The following is a 21,902-nucleotide window of genomic DNA, read 5'->3' on the forward strand; positions in this document are numbered from 1 at the left end:
AGTCATTTCCTCTACTTCACCTACTGTCTTGAGAAGCTGCTTTGTTTCCTTTGGGGTATGTTTATGTGAATGCCGCTCTTGGGAGCAGTAGCTGTAGAAGAGGTCTTTGGAAGAATGCCTGTAATTAATTACTGCAACACCTCACCTGCACTGGATAGGCATTTCTGGCCAGTACAAACAAAACCACATTCACCAGCAACAAGCTCTTATGGAGGTCCTTCCTTCCACTGGAAGACTTTCTGTTCAACATAACCTAATTAAAATTTCCTAGTGATGACTAATTTACCCTCACTTTAAAAGCAGGTAAGCCCTGAGAATGTATTTGGATTCAGGATTCCTGGCTCCTGGACTCTGACTTTATCAGGTCCCATAAGCTCTAGGGCCACACCCTTAAAAAAACTAGACGTAACTTTTTGTGACTCACCTCCAGGCATTACATGTCCCACATCCTGTACTGTAAGAGCTGAATTTTTATCTTCAGTATTGACACGTATGACTCCATAACTTAAGCCATTCATTGAGAGAATAGCTCGTCCTGGCAAAGGGGCCCCTGGAACTCCAGGTCTGAAAAGAAAAAACACTGAGTTGGAGTCTAATACTTTTAATTATGGCAGTAAAACACTAACTCTCTGAAAGGAAAACTAATTCTTTCTGACTGAAGTACATCAGAAATCCAATACATTCTTACAGAATCACACTTATAGAATATAAGGAATGGCCAGAAGAAAAGGTGTTTTCATCAGTGTAGGAAAAACTCTCAATTTCAATTCAACAATCATTTATTAGATGCCTACTAGATGCAAAGCAATATACTAAGTCCTGGAATATGGGAGAAACAAAGTTTATATATTATATACACAGATAACTGTAATAGGCACATTACTGAGATATACAACAACATGCAAAGTGAGGGCCAAGGCCAAGTTTTATTACTGATTGGTTGAAGTGGGAAAATGAGAGAAGATTTCATGGAGGAAGTATCTTTGTGGTTGAGCTTTAAAGGATAAGTAGGAATTCAATAGATAATGGGGGGGGGGGGGAGTGGTAAGAAAGCACACACCAGTAAATGAATGGAAATGGAGAGGCTCCAGTTTTGGCAGGAACATGGGAGCGAAGTGAGGCCAGCATCAGATAAGTAAAGGGTCTTGAATGCCATGCAGAGGCATCTTAACATTACTGGGTAGGAAATATGGGGCCACTGAAGATTTTTTGAGCAGAGGAATGATATGACCAAATACAAGTATCTGGAAAATAAACCCTGTGGAAATAAGGATGGCCTGGAGGGGTTAGAGAATAGGCACAAAAACGTGTTAGGAAGCTATGAAAATAGTTCAAGAGGACAGTAAAAAGGGCCTACATTAGGATAGCAGTAGCAAAAACAGAAAGGGACTATTGTGATGCAGTTTCCTGACATCTGCTATAATCAAGAACAGTTTATTTCAAATCTATAATGCTACCTAACCAAAAAAAAAAAGATAAAAATAATATGGAAAAAAGCCTTATTTTAGTAGACTACAGCAGGCATGCATGTTTAGCTTAATAGTAATGGTAACAGTAAGAAAACAAATGAAACCCCTTTTCTTAGGTAACGATTTAAATCGAAATACTGTTATCAGTCACCTGTATTATCTTAAACCAGTAAAGCACTTTATCTGAATAAATAGCATTAGGTAAGCATCCATGGGAAGTATCAGTAAAGTATTAGATATTCCTTCATTGTTGTAATATACAACTTTTTGTTCTGTATCTGATGAACTGAACAGTACCTGCGAATTGCTACAGTCATAGCTTCAGGAGATGTGGCACAAGGACAGATGGCCTCAGGTTTTAGACCATGGCTCTGAAACAGACTCAGGAAAGCATCACAGGATGATACAGACCCTAAGCAAATAGAAGAGACCAACTTTAAGCCTGATAATGGTGAATTTCATTGTTGCAATTTTTAAAAATGTTCTAATGAGAAAATGAGGAAATAAATGCCAAATATTTGTGCTTCCAGAGGGCTTTAAATTTCCATAAATTTACTTAAAACTATTTTATTGGCTCTACAAGGTACAATTATAAATTTCAAGGACAAATCCACAAAATTATATCTCAGAAAAAGCTGGACAGCATTTAAAGGTACAACTAGGGAAAAGTGGATTTGCCTAGCAATATACACAAATTAATTTCAAACTGTCAACAATCTCATTTTTAGTATTCACATGTAAATAGTACAGACAAAGCCTGGTTATGCCAGTAGAGTTTATTTATTTTTTAACCTGTACACCATTTATTACCCTGGGCAGAAGGAAGAGGTCATTAGTTACTAGAAGTCTTTGGCAGAGAGACCTCAGTACCAGTAGTAGTTAGGTTTGAAGGGGCCCTCTTTAAGCAGGCCCAGGTACTCTCAGATTTGTCAGTTTCCCACTCAGCTAATGAGGACAGTCTCCAGTCACAGCTTCATCCAGTTTCTTGAACTAAAGTGTATCTCTACAGAATACTTCCTCTGTGAGTCCATAGCTCAAATTGGGCCAGCATCTGGTTACTGAAGGAGCTGCTCAAGATAAAGTCATAATGGCCCTGAAACAGTACATTCTTTAGCTTAAAGCAAACCATCTTGAGTTTCATTTTTTTCTTCTCCACTGCATTTCTACTCAGTCACTGTGAATCCGTTTCCATATCTAAGGGTCCAATGTTATATATATGATGGCACTGTCTTTCTTTTGCTCAAATACCTGCCCAAGATAATGTCACTCTAAAAAGTGACAAAGATGCTTCCCTCTCTGTAGCCTCATACATGGTGATCATCTCACAGTTCTCCATAGAAGTCTGTAAATGCATCACTGGTGCCTGTATCTGGGATGAGGATTCCTACATGCCCCAAAGCCCCAGATGGTCTGAATGAGTGCAGTAGTTCTTGCTCACATCACTGGGTCCTGCTGCTACAGTCACATCACTTAAGATCATCATATTTGTGGAGTCTCTGATGCCATCAATGAAGAACTCAAGGCAGTCAGCTATACAGGTTGACAAACCTGCTCTTGGAGACAGGACTATTCCCATTGATGGCTGGCACTTTTAGAACTCCATTGGCCTTCATTTTGTAAGACTGTGGACACTTGGGGTAGTTTTCTCTGAGATACCTTTGATGCCTTCAGGAGCTGAGGGTATATGGTGTGAATTAAAGTTGTAAGGTCTCCAACATCATCCTCGATCATATTTGAGGGGCTGTCTGTTCTTCAAGTAGAGGATCTATTCAATGTACCAGGGGTATTCTTTATCTTTCTTCCCCTTCCAGGCATACACAGGAATGACAGTTTTGGAAATGGCAGTTGCTGCATGGTCCCAAGTAAAGCATATGTTGTAACTGGGCCATCAGCGTCTCAGTGAGGACAATTTTCTCCACAGTTACTGGAGGCAATCAGTAATTCAGGTGACCTTCAGTAGTTTGTAGGCTAAGTACATCCGCTGAAGTTTCATCCAGCCAGGCATCTCATTCCGAGCCTCTAGGCAGTCAGGCTGAGATCGGCAACTCTGTAGGGTAGTTTGATAAAAATGTTGGAATGTTCTCTATGCTGACAAAAGGACCCAGAAAAGACCACTGAGTAGGGATGTTAGGGATGGAGTGGTAAGGCCAAAGCAAGGACAAGTCTAGCATTGGGGTACACTGAGAGGAGACACTCCAACAGTTTAACAACTAAAATAATTCAATAGTAGGAGGTAAGATGATGGAGTGAGAGGAAGCATTTCTGCTTAGCTTGCCCAGTAAATGATGATGTAGAAATCACAACGATGTAAAATGTACCAGATTGAAATCTGACCATGTAAGGCCAGAAATTTTGGGGAAGGAGGGAGAGAGGGAAAGAGAGAGAGAGAGAATGGAGAATGAGAGAGAGAGAGAGACAGACAGAGAGAGGGAGAGACAGAGAGACAGAGGGAGAGTGACACATAGAGAAGGAAGTTGGCCAGGAGCATGTGTGGTGGCAGTGGTAGAGGACATTGCAGTGCCCAAGGATGGAAACAGGACTAGGGCAGGAAGCACCAGGCAGAAAGAAATCCCAGGAAATCCCTGAATCAGCACTGGATATAGGAATGAGTGTCAACTGGCAGTTCTGTTGTACATCATCAAGTTTTGGGATTCAGAGCCAGGGTGGAGAGGAGGAACCACAGCTGAGCATGGGGTCTAATTGTGTAATGAGGAAGGAACAAGTTCTAGAAACATAGCTGCACAGTTCTGAGCCTCAGAGTAAAGCAGCAACTCAGCTGCAGCCTGTTGCCTGGCACATAAGCCTACAGTGGAATAAATAGGGCAACAAACCTGGACCAAAAAAACCTAGCAGTTCAGTGCTCTAAATCTGCAGAATTTCCCATAAGTCAATGGTATCCATGTCTAGAAGCAATCTACTGAAACTCAACCACTCGGAAGCCAACAGACCCAAATCTGAGTTGGGAATTTGCAGAGCTGTGACCAGGAGGACAGTGAACAGATTTTTCCTTGGATCACACTACTTTGGGAACAGTGCAAACTTAAGAGGCTCCCAGGCTGAGCTGTGAAGGCAGGGAAAGGATGTAAAAGCATAGAAGCTCGGGTCAGCCTTCCCCTGCAGAAGGAGGCAGAGTCTAGCACTAATATAAGGTACAAAGTCAAGAAGGAGGCTAGAAGAATGAACAATAAAAAAAAGAACCTGACCAGAAAGTGCAGAAGCACTACAGAATGGTGACAGGAAAGCTCAAGACTCAAACATGGAAGAGAATAATTTGAAGACATTAATGAGTAAAACCTCAAAGAAAAAAAAGGCATTTTGGATAAAAGTACAAGAATTCCTAGAATAGTTTTTTTAAAAGAAGAAGAAAAAAAATTGCTAAGTGAGAGCTTTGGAAGAGAGATACGAAAAGAGAACTGTGTTCGGTAAGAGGCATGATGCCTCACTGAAGAAAATAATTTCTTGAAAATCAGAACTGGCCACAAATAAATGATCATGAGACCATGGCCATGGCCATGTACTAGGGCATTATATCTCTGCGAGATGTCAATTAATTCTGAAAGAGTTGGGAATTTTGATCAACACAATGAACAATGACAATTCCAAAGGACTCATGATGAAACATGCTCTCTCTCCCCAGATAGAGAAGTGACTGACTCAAAGTGCAGATCAAACCATATGCTCTTTTCTTTTTAGACTTTGTGTTAAATAATTATACGTATTTGTAATGGGTTTTGATTTTCTTGCCTTCTCATTGGGTGGGGGAGGGGGAAAATTTGGAATGGAAAGTAAAATACAACTGAAAAAATATCCTAAGTAAAACACATATATTCTGTATGTCCTAGTTTAGTACCATGCTCTACCGATGTTCTCTTAGTTTTTTTATTTTTAAGCATTAATCATACTACTGACTCCTAAACCTGCTTATTGATAATGATTTTGTTTATATGAAATTTGTCTAAGAAACCCTACCAAAGTCTAATTTTACCTGACTGTAAAAGAGAGAGATTGGGAAAGTCTTGGTATATATCTGATTATCCCCAAACAAAATGATCTTGATCTTTTTTCAATCAAGAATAACTATGTACCATACATACCAATTTACATATCATATTGTAATGAAAAGATAATCTTGATTGGCAGAGCACTAGTTGGTTTTTATTTCATGAAAGAAAATGTCACACAGAAGTAAGCAACTATACTTTACAATAGGAAAATAAAGTAAGTTAGAAGAACATCAGTATGGGTGGCGCAGTGAATAGAGCACTGGCCCTGGAGTCAGGAGGACCTGAGTTCAAATGTGGCCTCAGACGCTGAACACAAAACTAGCCATGTGACCTTGGGTAAGTCACTTAACCCCAAACGCCCTCCAAAAAGATTAAAAAAAAAAAGCTTCTTTAGGGGCAGCCAGGTGGTGCAGTGAGTAAGAGCATCAGGAGACCTGGGATCGGTTCTGGCCTCAGATACTTGGCACCTGCACGAAATAACTGGCCGTGTAACCTTGAGCAAGTTACTTAACCCCAATTGCTTTAAAAAAAAAAAAAAAGGAACGTCAGTACCAAAAAGCACACCATAGAAATACTCACAAGGATTAGCTCCATCAGTCACGATTAGCATGCGGAGAGAACTCAAACTCACATCTCTTTGATCCCGATGTGCCATCATTGCCCAGTGTAAATCTCGACATTTTACTAAAGCCACCTTGGCTGTAAAGTCCAAAAGAGAAAAAAGTTAGCAAAGAAAAAAAAATTAAATTCAGTGGTTTTTGTACTCTGTTGAAATCAACTTCTATTTTAGGGATTATAGCTTACATTTAATGAAGATTCCAAAGTATTTTGTAAAATATTATTTAAGTAAATTGTGTCTTGTCTTCACAAGTCTGTAGGGTGCCACATTCAGAGGACTGGATGGTAATAAGGAGATGACTGCAACTATAGCCTCTATGCAAATCACAGTATTGCTACCAATGCAACTTTTTTCAGCTCAATACTTCTTTGTAAGCACTTAAATTAAGGTGCATTCATCTCAATTTATGAACAAGGAAGCTGAAGAAGTAAATAATCAACTCAAGTCTAATGACAACCAAAACCCTCATTTTTCAGACATAGTGCTATGTTCTGAGACAACTAATCACTAAGACAATGAGCCCTATCTTCCCTCCCCACCCACCAAAGCCAGTCACTGGCTATTTTGACTATGGTTTAGAAGTTTAAAGCTTAATGACTAAACTTTAGAAGCTATCTGTGACTACCTTTGTGAGTATGTACTCGCTGGACCCAAGACAGGGGACACGTCTTCATCACTGAGTAGGGAACACTAACCGTATGCATCTTATTCATTACATTCTGAAAAGCAACAAAACATACAAACCAGTAACATCAATTAAACACTGAACATGAGATATTTCATATCACAAAATGACAAAAGGAGACAAATTCCAAATGTAAGCAACAGCAGAAAAAGAGATGAGGTAAGTCTTTAAGAGGCCTTTTGTCTAAGCCAATAGTCTACATATGGCATTCATGGTGTCTTTTGGGATAAGAGCCATCACAGCAGATGGGCTTTTTATTTCTGTCTCTAAGTGCTCATATGTGCTCTTATGTAAAGGGTATAGTCAACCACATAGCAAGTAACAGCAGCAGTACATTCCTCTTTATTTTTATTAACATTTACATTGTACATCTGAATAAAATGCCATTGGAAAACAGGGCGGTTAGCTAAAAGTGCTATTTCAAATAAAACAACCACTGTTGGGATATTAATCCACAGCAACAAATCTAATGGAGTTACTTTATAAATCCTGTTACTTGGTTTACACACAGTAGGTTTATTACTCAGAGTAGCTTACCGCAAATATGCCATGCCACAGTCCAGCATCCTTTTTGATGTCTAATACATTTACTATGGTTTCCCCTACAAGAAGAAAAATGAAAGAAAAAAGTTGATAGTAGGTGATATCTTCAAAGTAAAAAATCACTAAGTAGCCAAAGTGGAAATATTTTATCACTTCCCCAACACAAACAATTCCTTAACTGAAAGTGCTATGATTGCATCTATCTCATAGTTTCAGATTTGGGGCTCTATTTATTATATACAAACTGTCAGGGACCTCAAGTTGGGCTGTGATCACTGGATGATATGCCTATACTTGTTAAAGGTTCAGTAATCGCAACATATTAAGTATTTCATACAACCTGGTATCTGTCTTCTATGAGAAGATATTTTAGGGGGCCTAATCACCACATGGTACATATGACAAAAACAACCACCACAAAACCTGTATCTCCATATTGCTAAATCAATCTTTCTCTCTCTTTCTTCAACAAGTAAATTTACTTCAAAAAGTAAATTTTTTTTGTGAACATTCCAGAATAAAATATCTTTCCCCTTCATGATTTCATGGCAATTGTTCCACAAACCAAGTCACATGGTGTTCTTTTTATGTCATGCCCCACTGAGATGTCACCTGACATTAGACTGTTAAAATGTCAGAGAATTAAACCACTTGATTTACCAGCTGTTTGAAATCCTTGCCCTGAGGGATAATTGTCAGCCCCTGGACAGTTACTTTCCAAAAGTGGAAGGTATAGCATTTACCTCAGTTGAGATAGGTTTTTGTGTATGTATGTCTACAAGCATGTATATATGTATGTACATATATATATACATATACATACATTATATACACACACACATACCCGGTCTGAGATTATCCCCAATTTATCATATACATGATAATATGATATGTGTATATATGATAAATTGGAGATATTCTCAAAGGGAAGACACTAAGAATAATCACAATAACATAATAATATGTCATCTCTTAGCAATTTTAGTGCCCAAAGAAATATGCTTAGTGTCCAGAAGGAACCCAGGAATCATTCAAAACTCCTGAAAGTTAGCTAGTTACCCATTCATTGTGTGCACCAGAGGGCGCTATGCAGCAAAAGCAAGTGGTTTTTATTTGCTTTGAAATCCTGTAACTTGCTTTTGAGTGGCATTGTTGCCTAGCCCAGTCTTCTCTCAGATGAAGGTTGCCGTATGTACAGTCCTGTTTGTCCCTTGCCTATTTATTTTTTTAAAATGACTTATTTTTAGTTTTCAACATTCATTTCCATAAGTTTTAAATTTTCTCTGCCTCCCTCCTGTCTCCCCTCCCCAAGACAGCATGCAAACCGATACAGGCTCTGCATATACATTCTTATTAAACACATCTTCACAAGAGTCATGTTGTGTATAGAAGAATTAGAAGAAATGGGAGGAACCATGAGAAAGAAAAAACACAACACAACAAAACAAAACAAAAAAGAGAGCAAATAGTAGGCTTCACTGTGCATTCAGACTCCATATTTCTTTCTTTGGATGTGGATGGCATCTGAATCTTTCTCATATTTTGTTTGGGTTAAAGTTCTGTGACTCTTCTGCCAGACTTACAAGTGTAGTGATTTCTGACTGAAGGTTAGATGAAGTCCATGTTGTTATGTAGCAGAAGGAGAATAAATGAAAACTTTTCTTTGCTTCACTAAATCTCTCAAAATAATTCTTATTTGGCTTATCCATAACTAGGCTTATCCTTTAAACTATAATATATCTAGAAAAACAAACCCACCATGTAAATCAAGGCAAGGATGGGTATAACAGTGAAGCTGCTCAAACTATGAATATTTTACTCTAAATATGAACATTCAAAAGGGGGTTATCGAGTCACCTCTGTGATAATGTCAGTACATCTTGGAAGTAACACAATGAGGGGAGCTGTGGGATGTGAGCTGACCTTCAGAATAGTTGCAGGCCTGTGACAAGGCTTGGCAGTGAGACAGCATGGCAATGCGGGACACTGTGACTCCCATGACACTCCCTTCCTTGCTTGTCTTATACTGAAGAAAAAAAAAGGGCATAATTAAAGAATGATTTCTAACCCCGAAGTTTGTAAAGTGCATTCTTAGTAAAGAAAATAATAATGTCATCTCTTAACAATTCTCTTAAAAATAATTTTCTTTCTTCTTCCTTTCTTCCTCAAATTATTGAGTCAGAAAAAGACCAAGTGCTACTTAAGTATCTGAAAGATTCCCCACAATGGAGCCTAGATGTTTCAGTTCAATGTGAATATCCAGAAAGAAATGGAATATGGCTTTTGGAAAACAAGACAACTGTGCAGTACAAGTTGTGGTGTCATTACCAGTTAGAATTTTAGATAAGATCTACTCCAATACTCTTAGCTTACAGATGAAGGATCAGAGAAGCGCAGGGAGAGCTTAGGGTGACATAGCTGGCTCTTTCCAATGTGTCTTGTCTATATTTTGTGGATGTCTCCTCCATGAGACTGGGAGCTCCTTGAGGGCAGAGACTATCTTTTGCCTTTCTCTGAGGATCAGAGCTTAGTACAGTGCCTGGCACACAGTAAGCACTTAATAAATGTTTTTTGCCTAACTGACCTCTCACATTAAACTCTGCCAACACACCATCTACATCCTCTTACCCCATCTGCTTTTTTTGTTATTAGTTCCTATAGTTTACAGTTTTAGAACTGGACATCAGTCAGTCAGTGAATAAGCCTTTATTAAGTACCAACTGTCTAGCAGGCTCTGTGCTAAGTATCTGTGAGGGACCTAGGAAGTCATTTCATTCAATCACCCTTCTCCTGACCTGTTACAGATGAGAAAACCAAGGCCTGAAGACCTTAAATGACTTACCCACAGTCACAGAGACAGTGAGCAGTGAGGAACCAGGGAAGGATTTGAACTTAGGTCTCCTGAGTCCAAAAACTGTTCTTCCCTCTACACTACATGGCTTTTCCTACTTTTGTTCACTTCTTTACAGTTTTCTGGTCAAGCAGAAACAGTAGAACCACCTACTTTTTGCTCACCATTCCTTCCTTCATATATCCTCCCTCAAACTTATCTACTTCTCTGGGGTCCTGGGGCTGTTTTTTGCTGCCTCTCTGGCTCCTTCATGTGAATCCCACATTCTTCAGCCCCCAACTTAATGGTTTCTATCAGTGGAAATAAAGGTATGAAGAAGCACTTCAAAAGCTGTACCATTAGAAAGCATTTTCATTTCAGTTATATGGAAGTTTGACACAGAAGTGAGAAGTTGTTCCTACTAATATTCAAACTCCTACAAAATGAATTTTTTTTGATGTTTATTTATATTTATGGCAGAAAGTTTATTAACATTTCCAAACCTATTTCAGAATTTACCTCTATGTAGGCAGGTTCTGTGCCAGCAGGTGAGATGTGCGGCTGCCAGTCTTTAGGTGATTTGGAAAGGTACTTGGAATCTGTTACCACCCACTTGAGCCGAGGCCAACCTAAATCAAGTCCAAAGAAAGCAATTAGTGGTTTTAGCTGTTGGGGAAATAGTTTATGCTCAACTGGATTTCTTTGCAAATCCAGATCCTTTTTTTAGAAATTTTATTTCAGGGGCGGCCAGGTAGCACAGCAAGTAAGAGAACCGGCTCCAGTGTTGAGAAGACCTGGAGATCGAATCCCAGGCTCAGACACTTAGCACCCACCCAGAAACACCTGGCCGTGTAACCTTGAGCAAGTTACTTAACCCCAATTGCTTAGGGGTGGCCAGGTGGCTCAGCGAGTAAGAGCACCGGCTCCAGTGTTGGGATGACCTGGATCAAATCCTGGGCTCAGACACTCAGCACCACACCCAGAAATAACTGGCCGTGTAACCTTGAGCAAGTTACTTAACCCCGATTGCTTTAAAAAAAAAAAAAAGAAATTTTATTTAATTTTTAATTAAATCCAGATTCTTACCTGCAAAACCTGAAATAATTTAGTAAAGTGCTGATTTTGCCAGTTTTTATTGGCACAAGATTATTCTTTCCATTAAAAAAAGTAAATTTCCTCCCCACTTGTCTATCTTCATGTGAAGTGGTTCATAACAGTACACTGCTGCCACACCCTTTTATCAAAGGATCATACAATTTTATAAAGGGAAGGGAACAAAGAATGGACATTTTCAGGTCCCAAAAGGTTCAGTAACTTGTCCAATGAACTAGAGTAGAGCCAGGTCCTCTGACTCCTCAGTTCAGAGTCTGCACGTGATTCTTTTAGCAAATATTTTCTAGTGAGCATTTCTTTTTTAATTAAGCAAGAGACTGTTCTTCTAACATATTACTGTATAGTAAAAATTCCCAGTCCATGAATAATTTTCACTTTTCTTCCAAAAAAAGAAAAAGCAAAAAAAAAAATGTTAGAAGAAGGGTGAAACAAAAAACATACTAAGGACTACAACAAAGTTGGGTAGAACCTTAATCCTTTCAAGGAACTGTCACCTCAACAATCTCAAGCAATTTTCTTTTGCTAGTCTCATTTGGCATTTGATACCCAGTGATTAGTATTTTGCCATTACATAAGATATTTAAGTATACAGGGTGATCACTTATACAAACCTGAACACATTAGAGGATCATAAAATGAAGGCTTTAGTTATTTCAGATGCCTCAAAAACTATTTTCCTTCATCTAAAATAATTTTTATGATGCATTTTCTACTGATACAACAATCACTTTCCAATAAACACACTATTCTTACTGCCTAACTGCCCACAAAAGAAGTTAAGCTAAACCATCTAATGACAGATATTGCAACTGATAGCACATGGAATGCCCCATTTTTTGCAGTTTACTGTTGTAAAGGAAATAACTTTGGAATTTAGAACTAACACTTTTTTTGTGTTTGATCTGAACTTTGTTGGCTTTTAATGCTGTCTTAACTTACAGCTAATACCTATTATCATAGAACAGAAGAGCTGGGAAGGCCCTAAGAGGCCACCTAGTCCAACCTGTACATAATGTTATGACTTAAGAATTCCTCATATAATGTACTACATAACTGGTCGTCCAGCTTTTGCTGTGAGACCTCCCGGAAAGGGGAATTCACTACCTCTCACAGCAGTCCATTCAACTTCTGAACAGTTTGGATCAATCAATCAATTTATCGATCAGCAATTATTTATTAATCACCTAATAGTTCCAGGCACTTTGCTGGTGATACAAGTACAAAGAATGAAACATGACCTATTCATAAGGAGCTCATATTCTAATGGTCATATGTACACATGTGTAGCATTAATATAAAGTGAACAAACAAAAATACATATAAAGTAGCTAAATATAAGATATTTTGGGAGGGAGAAAGGGCCCTGAGGCTCTGGAGAGGCTTTCAGGTAGAAGATGGTGTTGAGCTGTGTCATGCAAGAGAGGGTCTCTATGAGGTGGGGTTAAAGATAAACATTCTGTCCTATAGGCAATAGGAAGTCATTGGCATTGGTTCAATAGGGCAGGTACACGTTCAGATCTGCAGTTAAGGAAAATTATGTTGTATAGGATAGACTAAAATGGGGAGAGATTTGTGGTAGGGACACCACAGAGCAGATTAATGCAGTAATCGAGGAAGGAAGTGAAGTAGGCCTGAACTAAGGTGGGAGTTGTATGAGTAGAGAAAAAAGGTCAGATCTGAGAGATGTCAGGCCAAATTATGCCTCTGAAACTTGTGCCAATTGCTCGTGGTTTTGCCTTCTGTGATAAATAAGACAACTTTAATCCCCATTCCACATGATAGATTCCTATCAAAAACTTTAAAATGGTTATCATTTCTTCCCTAAGCCTTTCCTTCTCTAGCCTAAATATCTTTATTTCCTTTAATCATTCCATATATATGGTATGACCTTGAGTCACCATTCTGAATGTCTTACTCTGGGTAATCTCTCTCTACATGATCAATGTCCTTCCCTTAGATTGAAGCTAAGATGTGGTACTTCTTAAATTCTCTAGATGTGGTACTTTTCTAATCTGGAACATTATTCCTTTCTCAATTTTTTGGACCACCATAATCACTTCTTGACTAAATGCCCCAAATCTTTTCTGATATACATATCTAGCTATGCCTCTTCTATCTTGTAATTGTGAAACTGACTTTCTGAACCCAAATGAGTTTTCCACTAACCTTTAAACTGTACAATTTCTCCATTCTGAGTTTTTGGAAGCCCCTTCAGACAAACCTCACTGGTGAGAGCCAAGGTAACACCACAACTTCCCAGCAAGAAGCCAATCTGCTGTCCTCCAGCATCCTGTGGAGGGAAATAAGACAGCATTACTAAAAGAGAAGTTTATAAAAGCTGACCTTACAGTTACCAAAAATCTAACACATGGTAATTCTGTGTCACATGTGTGCTAATGTTATGGAGACATGCCAGAATCTGTCAACAGCTTGGAATTTAAGTAGTAACAACCTTTTTACACAAAATTGGAAAATATTATCTTCTGGGTAACAAATTAAACATTTATACCAAGCTGTTACAAATTGCTGAAAATCCTAATCTCCCCAATTTTCCCATTTATTCATTGATCAAAAATGATGCTCTTTCAATCTGACTTGAGATAAATGCTAGAACTGTTCACTAAAGGACTAGGTTCCCCAACATCCCAGTTAATTAACCAATCAATAAGTGTTTGTTAAATGCCGGAAACTAGACTAGTTGCTCAGAATAGCAAGATATAAGTCAAATAGTAACTTGCCTGCATAGTGGGATTTACATAAAGTGTTTTGCAAACTGTAAAGTTCTATATAAATACTAGTTATTATTATTAATATTATTAGTAGTATGGAAAAAGTCAAGTATGTTTCATCATACTTTTATGATATGGAAGTACAGGGAAGGAATAAACACCTCCTTTGTTTAGTTGAATTTTCAATTTGAAGGCTTGGGTTCAAGGATTTCTTCTATAACTCACTCTGTGCATGACTCTGGATAAATCTCTTAAATTCCATGAACCTTAGCACATCCAGCTACAAAAAGAGGAGATGGGGTGATCCCCTCTAACTTCTCTTATGGCTCTACATATATGAACCTGTGTACGTATGGAAAACGTATGTTTCTATAACTTGTCTGAATTCTCAGGAAAACTGCCAGAAAGCAAGCACTTTACTCTCAGAGTAACTGAAATACATGATCCAAAATAAATGCTGATATTTTGCTATTTCCTATCCCACCATCATGCCTTCTGGCTTTGTCAGTGTTACCTTTCTAGTAAGTGGCACTTCTATAGGTACAGGGATCACTTCTGCTAGGAGACATCCGTAAAAAGCCACCATGAACATGACAGGGTCATTGTTGGGGTAGACCAGGGCCACCTAAAATTCATGATGACATTCAATTAGAAGGGAAACAAAGATAAAGTTCTTGATGTCACACTCCATAGTGTCAGACTGCTTATAATGCAAAAATTCAAATGTAAATAGTAAGCTGTTTACTCTGGAGTAAATTAACAAAAATAAGATAGCAAAATACTTAAAAACATACTAGCACCTTCCTATGATTACATAAATGGCAATTCTGGTGGACAGTAATGAAATGGTTATTTTCTAATCCTGTTCCCAAGACAGGATATAGTAGGAACAACCCACTCCCTCCTACAGAAGAAAGTTCATTCTATTGAGAAAAAACACCACCACCACATTTTGGGAATTCAGAAATCACTCTGCATTCCACTAAAGTAAAGTTACAGACTTGGATGTTTCTAGGCATAATTTTTTTTTTCAAATGTCCCTTGCCACATTAAAAACTTAATTTTTATTTTTTTTTGTTTTTAATTTAAATGCTTTATTAACTGCTGACTTACATCATTCGTTTCCGCCAGATTTTGAGTTACAAATTTTCTCCCCGTTTTTCCCCCACCCATCCCCCCAAAACAGCAGTCCCACAGGATATCCCCACCTCCAATCTGCTCTCTCCCATATTTTCTCCCATACCCGTTTCAACTTTTCCAGTGGATCTCTATGCCTCAGTGCCTGTATATCTTTTTTCTTAATTACATGTAAGATGGTATTAATAATAGTATATACACACACACACACATATATATATTTGAATATTTGATTTTAAAACTTTCAGTTCCAGATTCATTCCCTTCCCCCCCCTGCCACCCACCCCCACTGGGGGGACAAGCAGTTCAGTATAGGTTGTACATGTGTGGCTAATGAAAAACAATAACATAGTAGATGTATTGTAAAAGACTGACTATTTTTCCCTCCCTCCTATCCCACCTCCCACTTGTTCTATTCTCTACTTTGATCCTGTCCCTTTTCAAAAGTGGGTGCTTCCAACTTCCCTCCCCCCCAGCCTGCCCTCCCTTCCATCATCCCCCTTCACATCCCCTTCTCCCCCATTCTCCTGGAGGGTGAGATCCCCTATTTAGTGTGTATTTCCCTCCCTTCTCAAGCCAGATTCAATAGGAATAAGGTTGACCTATTCCCTTTTGCCTTCCTATTCTTCCCCTCCATTGTAACCATTTTCCCTTGCCTCTTCTGTATGAGATAGTTTTCCCCACTTTGTCTCTCCCCATCTCCTCCCATTATATTCCTCTCACCTCTTAATTTCACCTTTCACCTGTGCCCTCTATCTATGTATACCTGTAAACATATATATACACATTCACATATGTATTCATATGCCCGCATACCCTCATATAAAGACATATATATATTTCTAATCCCTTCAACTACTGAGAAAAGTTTCATAGATTACAATTATTGTTTTTCCATGTAGGAATGTTAATAGTTCAACTTTGGCCAGGTGGCTCAGCGAGCAAGAGCACCAGCTCCAGTGCCGGGACAACCCGGATCAAATCCGGGCCCAGAGACTCAGCACCACACCCAGAAACAACAACTGGCCATGTAACCCCGAACAAGCCACTCAACCCCGATTGCCTCAAACAAAAAAATAGTTCAACTTTGATAAGTTCCTTATGATTTCTTTTCCCTGTTTACCTTCTCATGCTTCTATTGCTTCTTGTATCTGAATGTCAAATTTTCTATTCAACTCTGGTTTTTTCAGCAAGAATGCTTGAAAGTCCTCTATTCCACTGAATGACCATATTTTCCCCTGAAACATGATACTCAGTTTTGCTGGGTAGGTGACTCTTGGTTTTAATCCCAGCTCCCTTGACCTCCAGAATATCACATTCCAGGCCCTTCGATCCCTCAGTGTAGAGGCTGCCAGATCCTGGGGTTATCCTGATTGTGTTTCCACAATATTCAAATTGTTTCTTCCTGGCTGCTTGTAATATTCTCTCCTTAATCTGGGAATTCTGGAACCTGGCTATAATATTCCTAGGAGTTTTCTTTTTGGGATCTTTTTCAGGAGGTGATCGGTGGATTCTTTCAACCTCTATTTTGCCCTCTCGTTCTAAAACATCAGGGCAGTTTTCTTTGAGGACTTCCTGGAGGATGCTTTCCAGGCTCTTACTTTGGTCATGGCTCTCAGGCAGTCCAATAATTTTTAAATTATCTCTCCTGGATCTATTTTCCAGGTCAGTGGATTTTCCCATGAGATATTTCACATTGCCTTCTATTCTTTTATTTGTTTGGATCTGTTTGACCGCATCTTGATTTCTCATAAAGTCATTAGCTTCCATTTGCTCCAATCTAATTCTGAAGCAATGATTCTCCTGAGTGAGCTTTTGAGATTCTTTTTCCATCTGGCAAATTCGACTTTTTAAGGCATTCTTCTCCTCATTGCTTGAGCCTCCTTTGCCATTTGAGTCAGTCTGTTTTTTAAGGTATTATTTTCTTCAGTCAGGCTGTTGACTCTCATTTCATAATTTTCTTGCATTGTTCTCATTTCTCTTCCCAATTTTTCCTCCACTTCTCTTATCTGCTTCTTAAGGTCCTCTATGGCCTGTAACCAGCTTGTATTTTCCTTTGAAGCTTTTGGTGCAGGAGTTCTGACTTCACTGTTTTCCTCCTGTCCCATGCCTTGCTCCTTCTTATCCCCAAAATAGGAGTGTAATGTTGGAATCTTCTGTCTGCTTTGTTTCCTTTGCCTGCTCATTTTGCCACTCAATGATTTGACTTTTGGGCTTTTTGCCACAGTAGGACTCTGCCACCAGACAGGGGAGTTTTTGTTCCAAATGCTGGGGTTTTCTCAGCTGCCGGAGGTATTAGATGGGTGCCCTCTCTGAGGTCTCCACACGCTCTGGCAAGCTGGACACACACCCCAGGACCTCCACCCTAGACTGCAATCCAGATCCAAGCAGGTTAAAGCAAGAGCAATGACCCCTCAGACTGGTGCTTGGTCCCCCTACACTCTGCAGGCCAGGAGCTGAAGCCGCCACGTGGCGCTGCCAGGCTGTGCTGGCGTCTTAGTGGTTTCTCGCTCCGGGGGTAAAAGCCACGCACTCCCACTTCCTGGGTCCCAAAGTCCAGACTGCCCTGGCCTCTCACCTTGTCCTTCACACCTATGTATTGATAAATCTGGAAACGGCCACAGCTGCTGCTGATCTGGAGTCCCTCTGGCTGGTGGCTGGTCAGGCCCGCCCTGGGGCTAAAGCCTCGGCGTGGTGCTGGGCTCGGCTCCCAGAGCGCTGTGCTGGCCGATTCCTGCCGGCCTGCCGGGCTGTCCTCAGCGGGAGGTTATCTTCTCTGTGTCATTTTGTGGGTTCTGCAGCTCCAAAGTTTGTTTAGAGTCCCCTTTTTGCATGGATTGGGGAGGGTGGAAGCCGGAGCCGCGGGAAGGTCGTGCTTCTACTCTGCCATCTTCAAAAACTTAATTTTTAAAAGATTAATCTAATGAACTTCTTTGATCTTGAAAAAGTCAATCTTGCATTCATGTTCTCAATGGAAGCTTGACATGAAGTTGTATAATCTCAAAATGCACAAATAATTAACACTAAGAGAAACTGATATTTAGCTGCCAAGAAATTAACACATTTTAAAAATAAACCACTTCCAATTCAATAAATAGAACGTAAAAAGAGACATTTGCAATTCAAAGGTGTATGAAAGGTTTTAAATTTGGCCCCTCTTAGGAACCAATATATAAAGAAGGGAAAAAAAGCACACAGAAAACTGACAAAGGTTTTTGGGTTGTAATAAAAAAATAAAATAAAATGGCAGTCTAATCACTATTTCTGCTACTCTAAATAAATCTCAAAGTTCTATCTGAAAGTAGTTAGTCTGTGAAAGACCTAAACTCTCTTTTCTTTGTTGTTCTGGCAGCCTAACACTTAATTGACTAGCAGTAAAGAAATGGATACGTGAAGCAAAAAAATCTGGTTGAAGTATCATTTCCCTTTGATCCAAGAACACTAAAGTTATAATAAAGTATTATGCCTAGGAGGAGAATGGCTGCAAACAATTTTCACGATTCTAATACCGTGTTTCCCCGATAATAAGACCTATCCCAAAAATAAGCCCTCCCCTTACTGTGTAAGATTCCTCTAAAATAAGCCCTCCCCCGAAAATAAGCCCTATTGAGATTGCTACTGTAGTGAAGGTGATCCCCTGCACTACACGCTACATTACGGTACCCTCTGTATGCACCGTCCCCCCCCCCGAAATGCACGCCGCGCTCCGAGCTGCATCCAATCAGAGCTGCAGCAGTGAGCGCCTCATCCTGTTCTTCCCCAGTGATTTGCTTATTGAATAAATGTACATTTTTTTGTTCACATTTACCTGTTTATTAAAATTGCTGTCAACGTTCATTAAAATAAGCCCTCCCCTGAAAATAAGCCCTCTGGTGTTTTTCTGTCCAAAAAATAATAAGACAGTGTCTTAATATCGGGGAAACACAGTAAGTAGTGGCAGAAAGCTCAACATGACTAATTGTCTTTTTCTGAAAAATAAGTGCTTTATTGATGCTGTTCTCTAAAAATATCATTGTTACTTCAATGACTTCACCACCATTCCTCTCATTTTAAAGAAAGAAACAAGAAAGTAGACATTTTAAAAAATTACCCTATCTCCAGGTTTTAATACTGGTTCATTTTTTGTCCCCAGTTTATTAAGCAGTGTGTAGGCCAACTTGAGGCTTCTGCTCCATAATTTTCCTGGAAAAAAAAAAGAAAATTTTACAAAGGACTACATAGGTAAAATTCAACTGGTGCCTAAGCAATGTAGTTTTCACACTGAAAAACTATGATACCAGTGTTCCTATGTAGGCACTGAACAGGCTGGGGTGGGACAATAAAACAAACTCAATTTGGTTCAATATAATGAAACAAATATGTATTTAGGTCTGCCTGGTACTTGCCAGGCACTATTCTAGGTGCTATCCAAGGACAAAAACAAAAAGATTCCTTCCCTCATGGAACTTATATTCCACTGGCACCAAGGTTTCTGGCAAGAAAATGATCCTGTAAAATGTATCTTCATGATTACTGGAATTATTGGTCTCTATTATTTCCCACAGGCATATTTCATCTGTCTAATAAGACTGCTCTCCTTGAGGTAAAAGATGAGCTCAAAGCTACTTTGTATGTCCACTAACAGTGAATTGAAAGAGAAATGTCTGAATTTTTAAAAATATTAATTTTATTGAAATTATTTTTTATATCACATTCATTTTCAAATATATCCTTCCCAAATCCCATATTTTATGAGCCACTCCTTGTAACAAAAAATAAAGAACAGTTCATATGCTGGTAGATTTTACATAACTGTCTTTTTTCTTTCTTTGTTACAATGGAGGGATTGTTGCAACAGTGGTGAAAAGGACAGCTAGAAATGATTGATGCAAAAAAACTTTTATTCTTTAGAGTGCTTTGTAATTACATTTTTACCAACTTCAAGGGTTTTTATAGACTAGGTTCAAGATATTTTTATGTATTTTGTTTTGAATGAGATATCCCTTTTGATTATATTCTTCTGGCTTTTGTTATTAGTGTATAGAAATGCTATTGATTTTTGTGCACTGACATTATATCCTTTTAGTTACTAAAGCTATCAACGCTTTAATGATTTTCTTTGATGACTTTTGGGAGTTTTCTAAGTAAACTATTATGTCATCAAATAGAGATTATTTTGTTTCTTCTTTACCAATGTTTATGCCATTAAGTCTAAATTCTTAATCTGGTCTCACTGATATCACTAGACCTTTAAAACTATGTGAAATAACAGTGGGGAAAGCAAGCATTCTTGTTTTGTTCCTGAATTTACTGGGGAAGCTTCTAGTTTTTTTTTCTACTGCAAATAATGTTAGTTTGGGGTTTTACTACTTATAGTAAAAATTAATGAACAAAAGTCAAAAGTCCTATAAACTACCTATTTTACTAGAATATTATTAGTGCTGCATTTCCATCTTTAAGTTGTCTTCCTCATGCTCAGGACATCAACTGTCAGGAAGTCTCTCTCCCCCGTTAGCAAACTTCTCCTTATAGTTTTAAAATAATGGCAGGCCTTCAACCATTACCATGGAAAACGGAAATCCTTGACAATATACTTAGTACTGAAGAGCCAACCTAATTTAAAAGGGCTGCTGAAATACCAGGGTTAGTAATTATTGAATATCATGCTAAAAACATCGTTATTTTTGTCTGCAAACTTCCTACCATACATAATTCTGGAAGAACTGTCTTTTTTGCTACAAGCTCATGTATCTTATTATATCCCAGAAGTAGAAGAACAAAGTGAAATCTCTTAAGCTCACCATATGTTAGGGTATAAACTGGCTTCCCTGTAACATCAAGTGCAGTCAGACAAGGACATTTGGCCTGAGTGGTCCCCCACCGTTGCAGTGCTGATTCTAGAGCAGGGGGCCAGTTACAAATGACTCCTAATGGCTCTCCCTTCACAGGAGTCATCTGACGTCCTTCTGGTTTGGGCTGGTTTGGGTCCGGCTGAGGTACTGTGTATACAGAAAGAAACAATATTAAATTAAAAGAAGACATGAAAGAATCACAATGCCGATGAAGCCCTTATTTACAACTGAATTTTTCCTTTCTTACAAAATCTTTGAATTAGAAAGGACCTCAGATGATAGCAGATTTAACTGGTACTTGAACTGGCATTTGTAATGGCAAGATTTCTGAGCAAGTGGTTATCAGCTGTTACTTGAAGGTTTTCAAGGGAAATGAACCCACTACTTCCTGAGATAAATCTACTGTCTGCACTAACTTGGTTTTGAATTCACTTTAGGGTTCAATTCAACTTTAACATTTAATAAATGTCCAAGGAAATGATAATATAGATACGAATCTTCAAAGTAGACCTAATTTATTTGTCCGTTCTCTGATAAGACTTGTTCAGTCTGTCTCAGAGGACTCTTGCCATAAAAGAATAGCTGTATGTTCTATACCAGCAAGCATATATCAGGCTCCTACTACGTGACAGGCAGCGTCCTAGTTGTTTAGGGGACAGAAACCCAACAATGAAACAAAAAGTCCCTGTCCTCAAGGAGTTAATACTGTACTGAAGGAGATGACGCGTACATGTTAAGCATATACAGACTAAACACATAATAAATTCAGAAAAGTTCAATAAGGAAGGGCATTAGCAGCAGGAGGTGTTTGGGGGGAGAGATCAGGAAAGGTTTCAGGTAGAAGGTGAGGGAAGGCATTCCAAGCATGGGGGATGTAACAATAAAGAGCAGTGAGATATCATGGTGAACAAACAAGAGATCAAGAGTTCAAATGAGGGGCGG

At 38.8% G+C, this 21,902-nt stretch overlaps 1 protein-coding gene across 2 annotated transcripts in view; it reads right to left on the reverse strand.

The window, feature by feature from the left end:
- The window catches only part of DIP2B (disco interacting protein 2 homolog B), a 201,471-nt gene that overhangs the window by 51,207 nt on the left and 128,362 nt on the right, over nucleotides 1-21,902 (reverse strand). For both annotated transcript variants that reach the window (XM_069092563.1, XM_069092562.1), the window contains 11 exons: nucleotides 20,910-21,107; nucleotides 19,220-19,311; nucleotides 14,507-14,617; nucleotides 13,430-13,553; nucleotides 10,670-10,779; nucleotides 9,244-9,346; nucleotides 7,315-7,379; nucleotides 6,718-6,811; nucleotides 6,053-6,172; nucleotides 1,767-1,881; nucleotides 425-564 (listed from right to left, as the gene is read on the reverse strand). In XM_069092563.1, the coding sequence (XP_068948664.1) occupies nucleotides 425-564; nucleotides 1,767-1,881; nucleotides 6,053-6,172; nucleotides 6,718-6,811; nucleotides 7,315-7,379; nucleotides 9,244-9,346; nucleotides 10,670-10,779; nucleotides 13,430-13,553; nucleotides 14,507-14,617; nucleotides 19,220-19,311; nucleotides 20,910-21,107 (1,272 nt within the window). The remainder of the gene's footprint in view (nucleotides 1-424; nucleotides 565-1,766; nucleotides 1,882-6,052; nucleotides 6,173-6,717; nucleotides 6,812-7,314; nucleotides 7,380-9,243; nucleotides 9,347-10,669; nucleotides 10,780-13,429; nucleotides 13,554-14,506; nucleotides 14,618-19,219; nucleotides 19,312-20,909; nucleotides 21,108-21,902) is intronic.

This window comes from Petaurus breviceps, unplaced genomic scaffold (assembly GCF_028583685.1).
Source record: "Petaurus breviceps papuanus isolate PSGF00001 unplaced genomic scaffold, PetGlider_PUasm1.0 191, whole genome shotgun sequence".
NCBI classification, from domain to species: domain Eukaryota; kingdom Metazoa; phylum Chordata; class Mammalia; order Diprotodontia; family Petauridae; genus Petaurus; species Petaurus breviceps.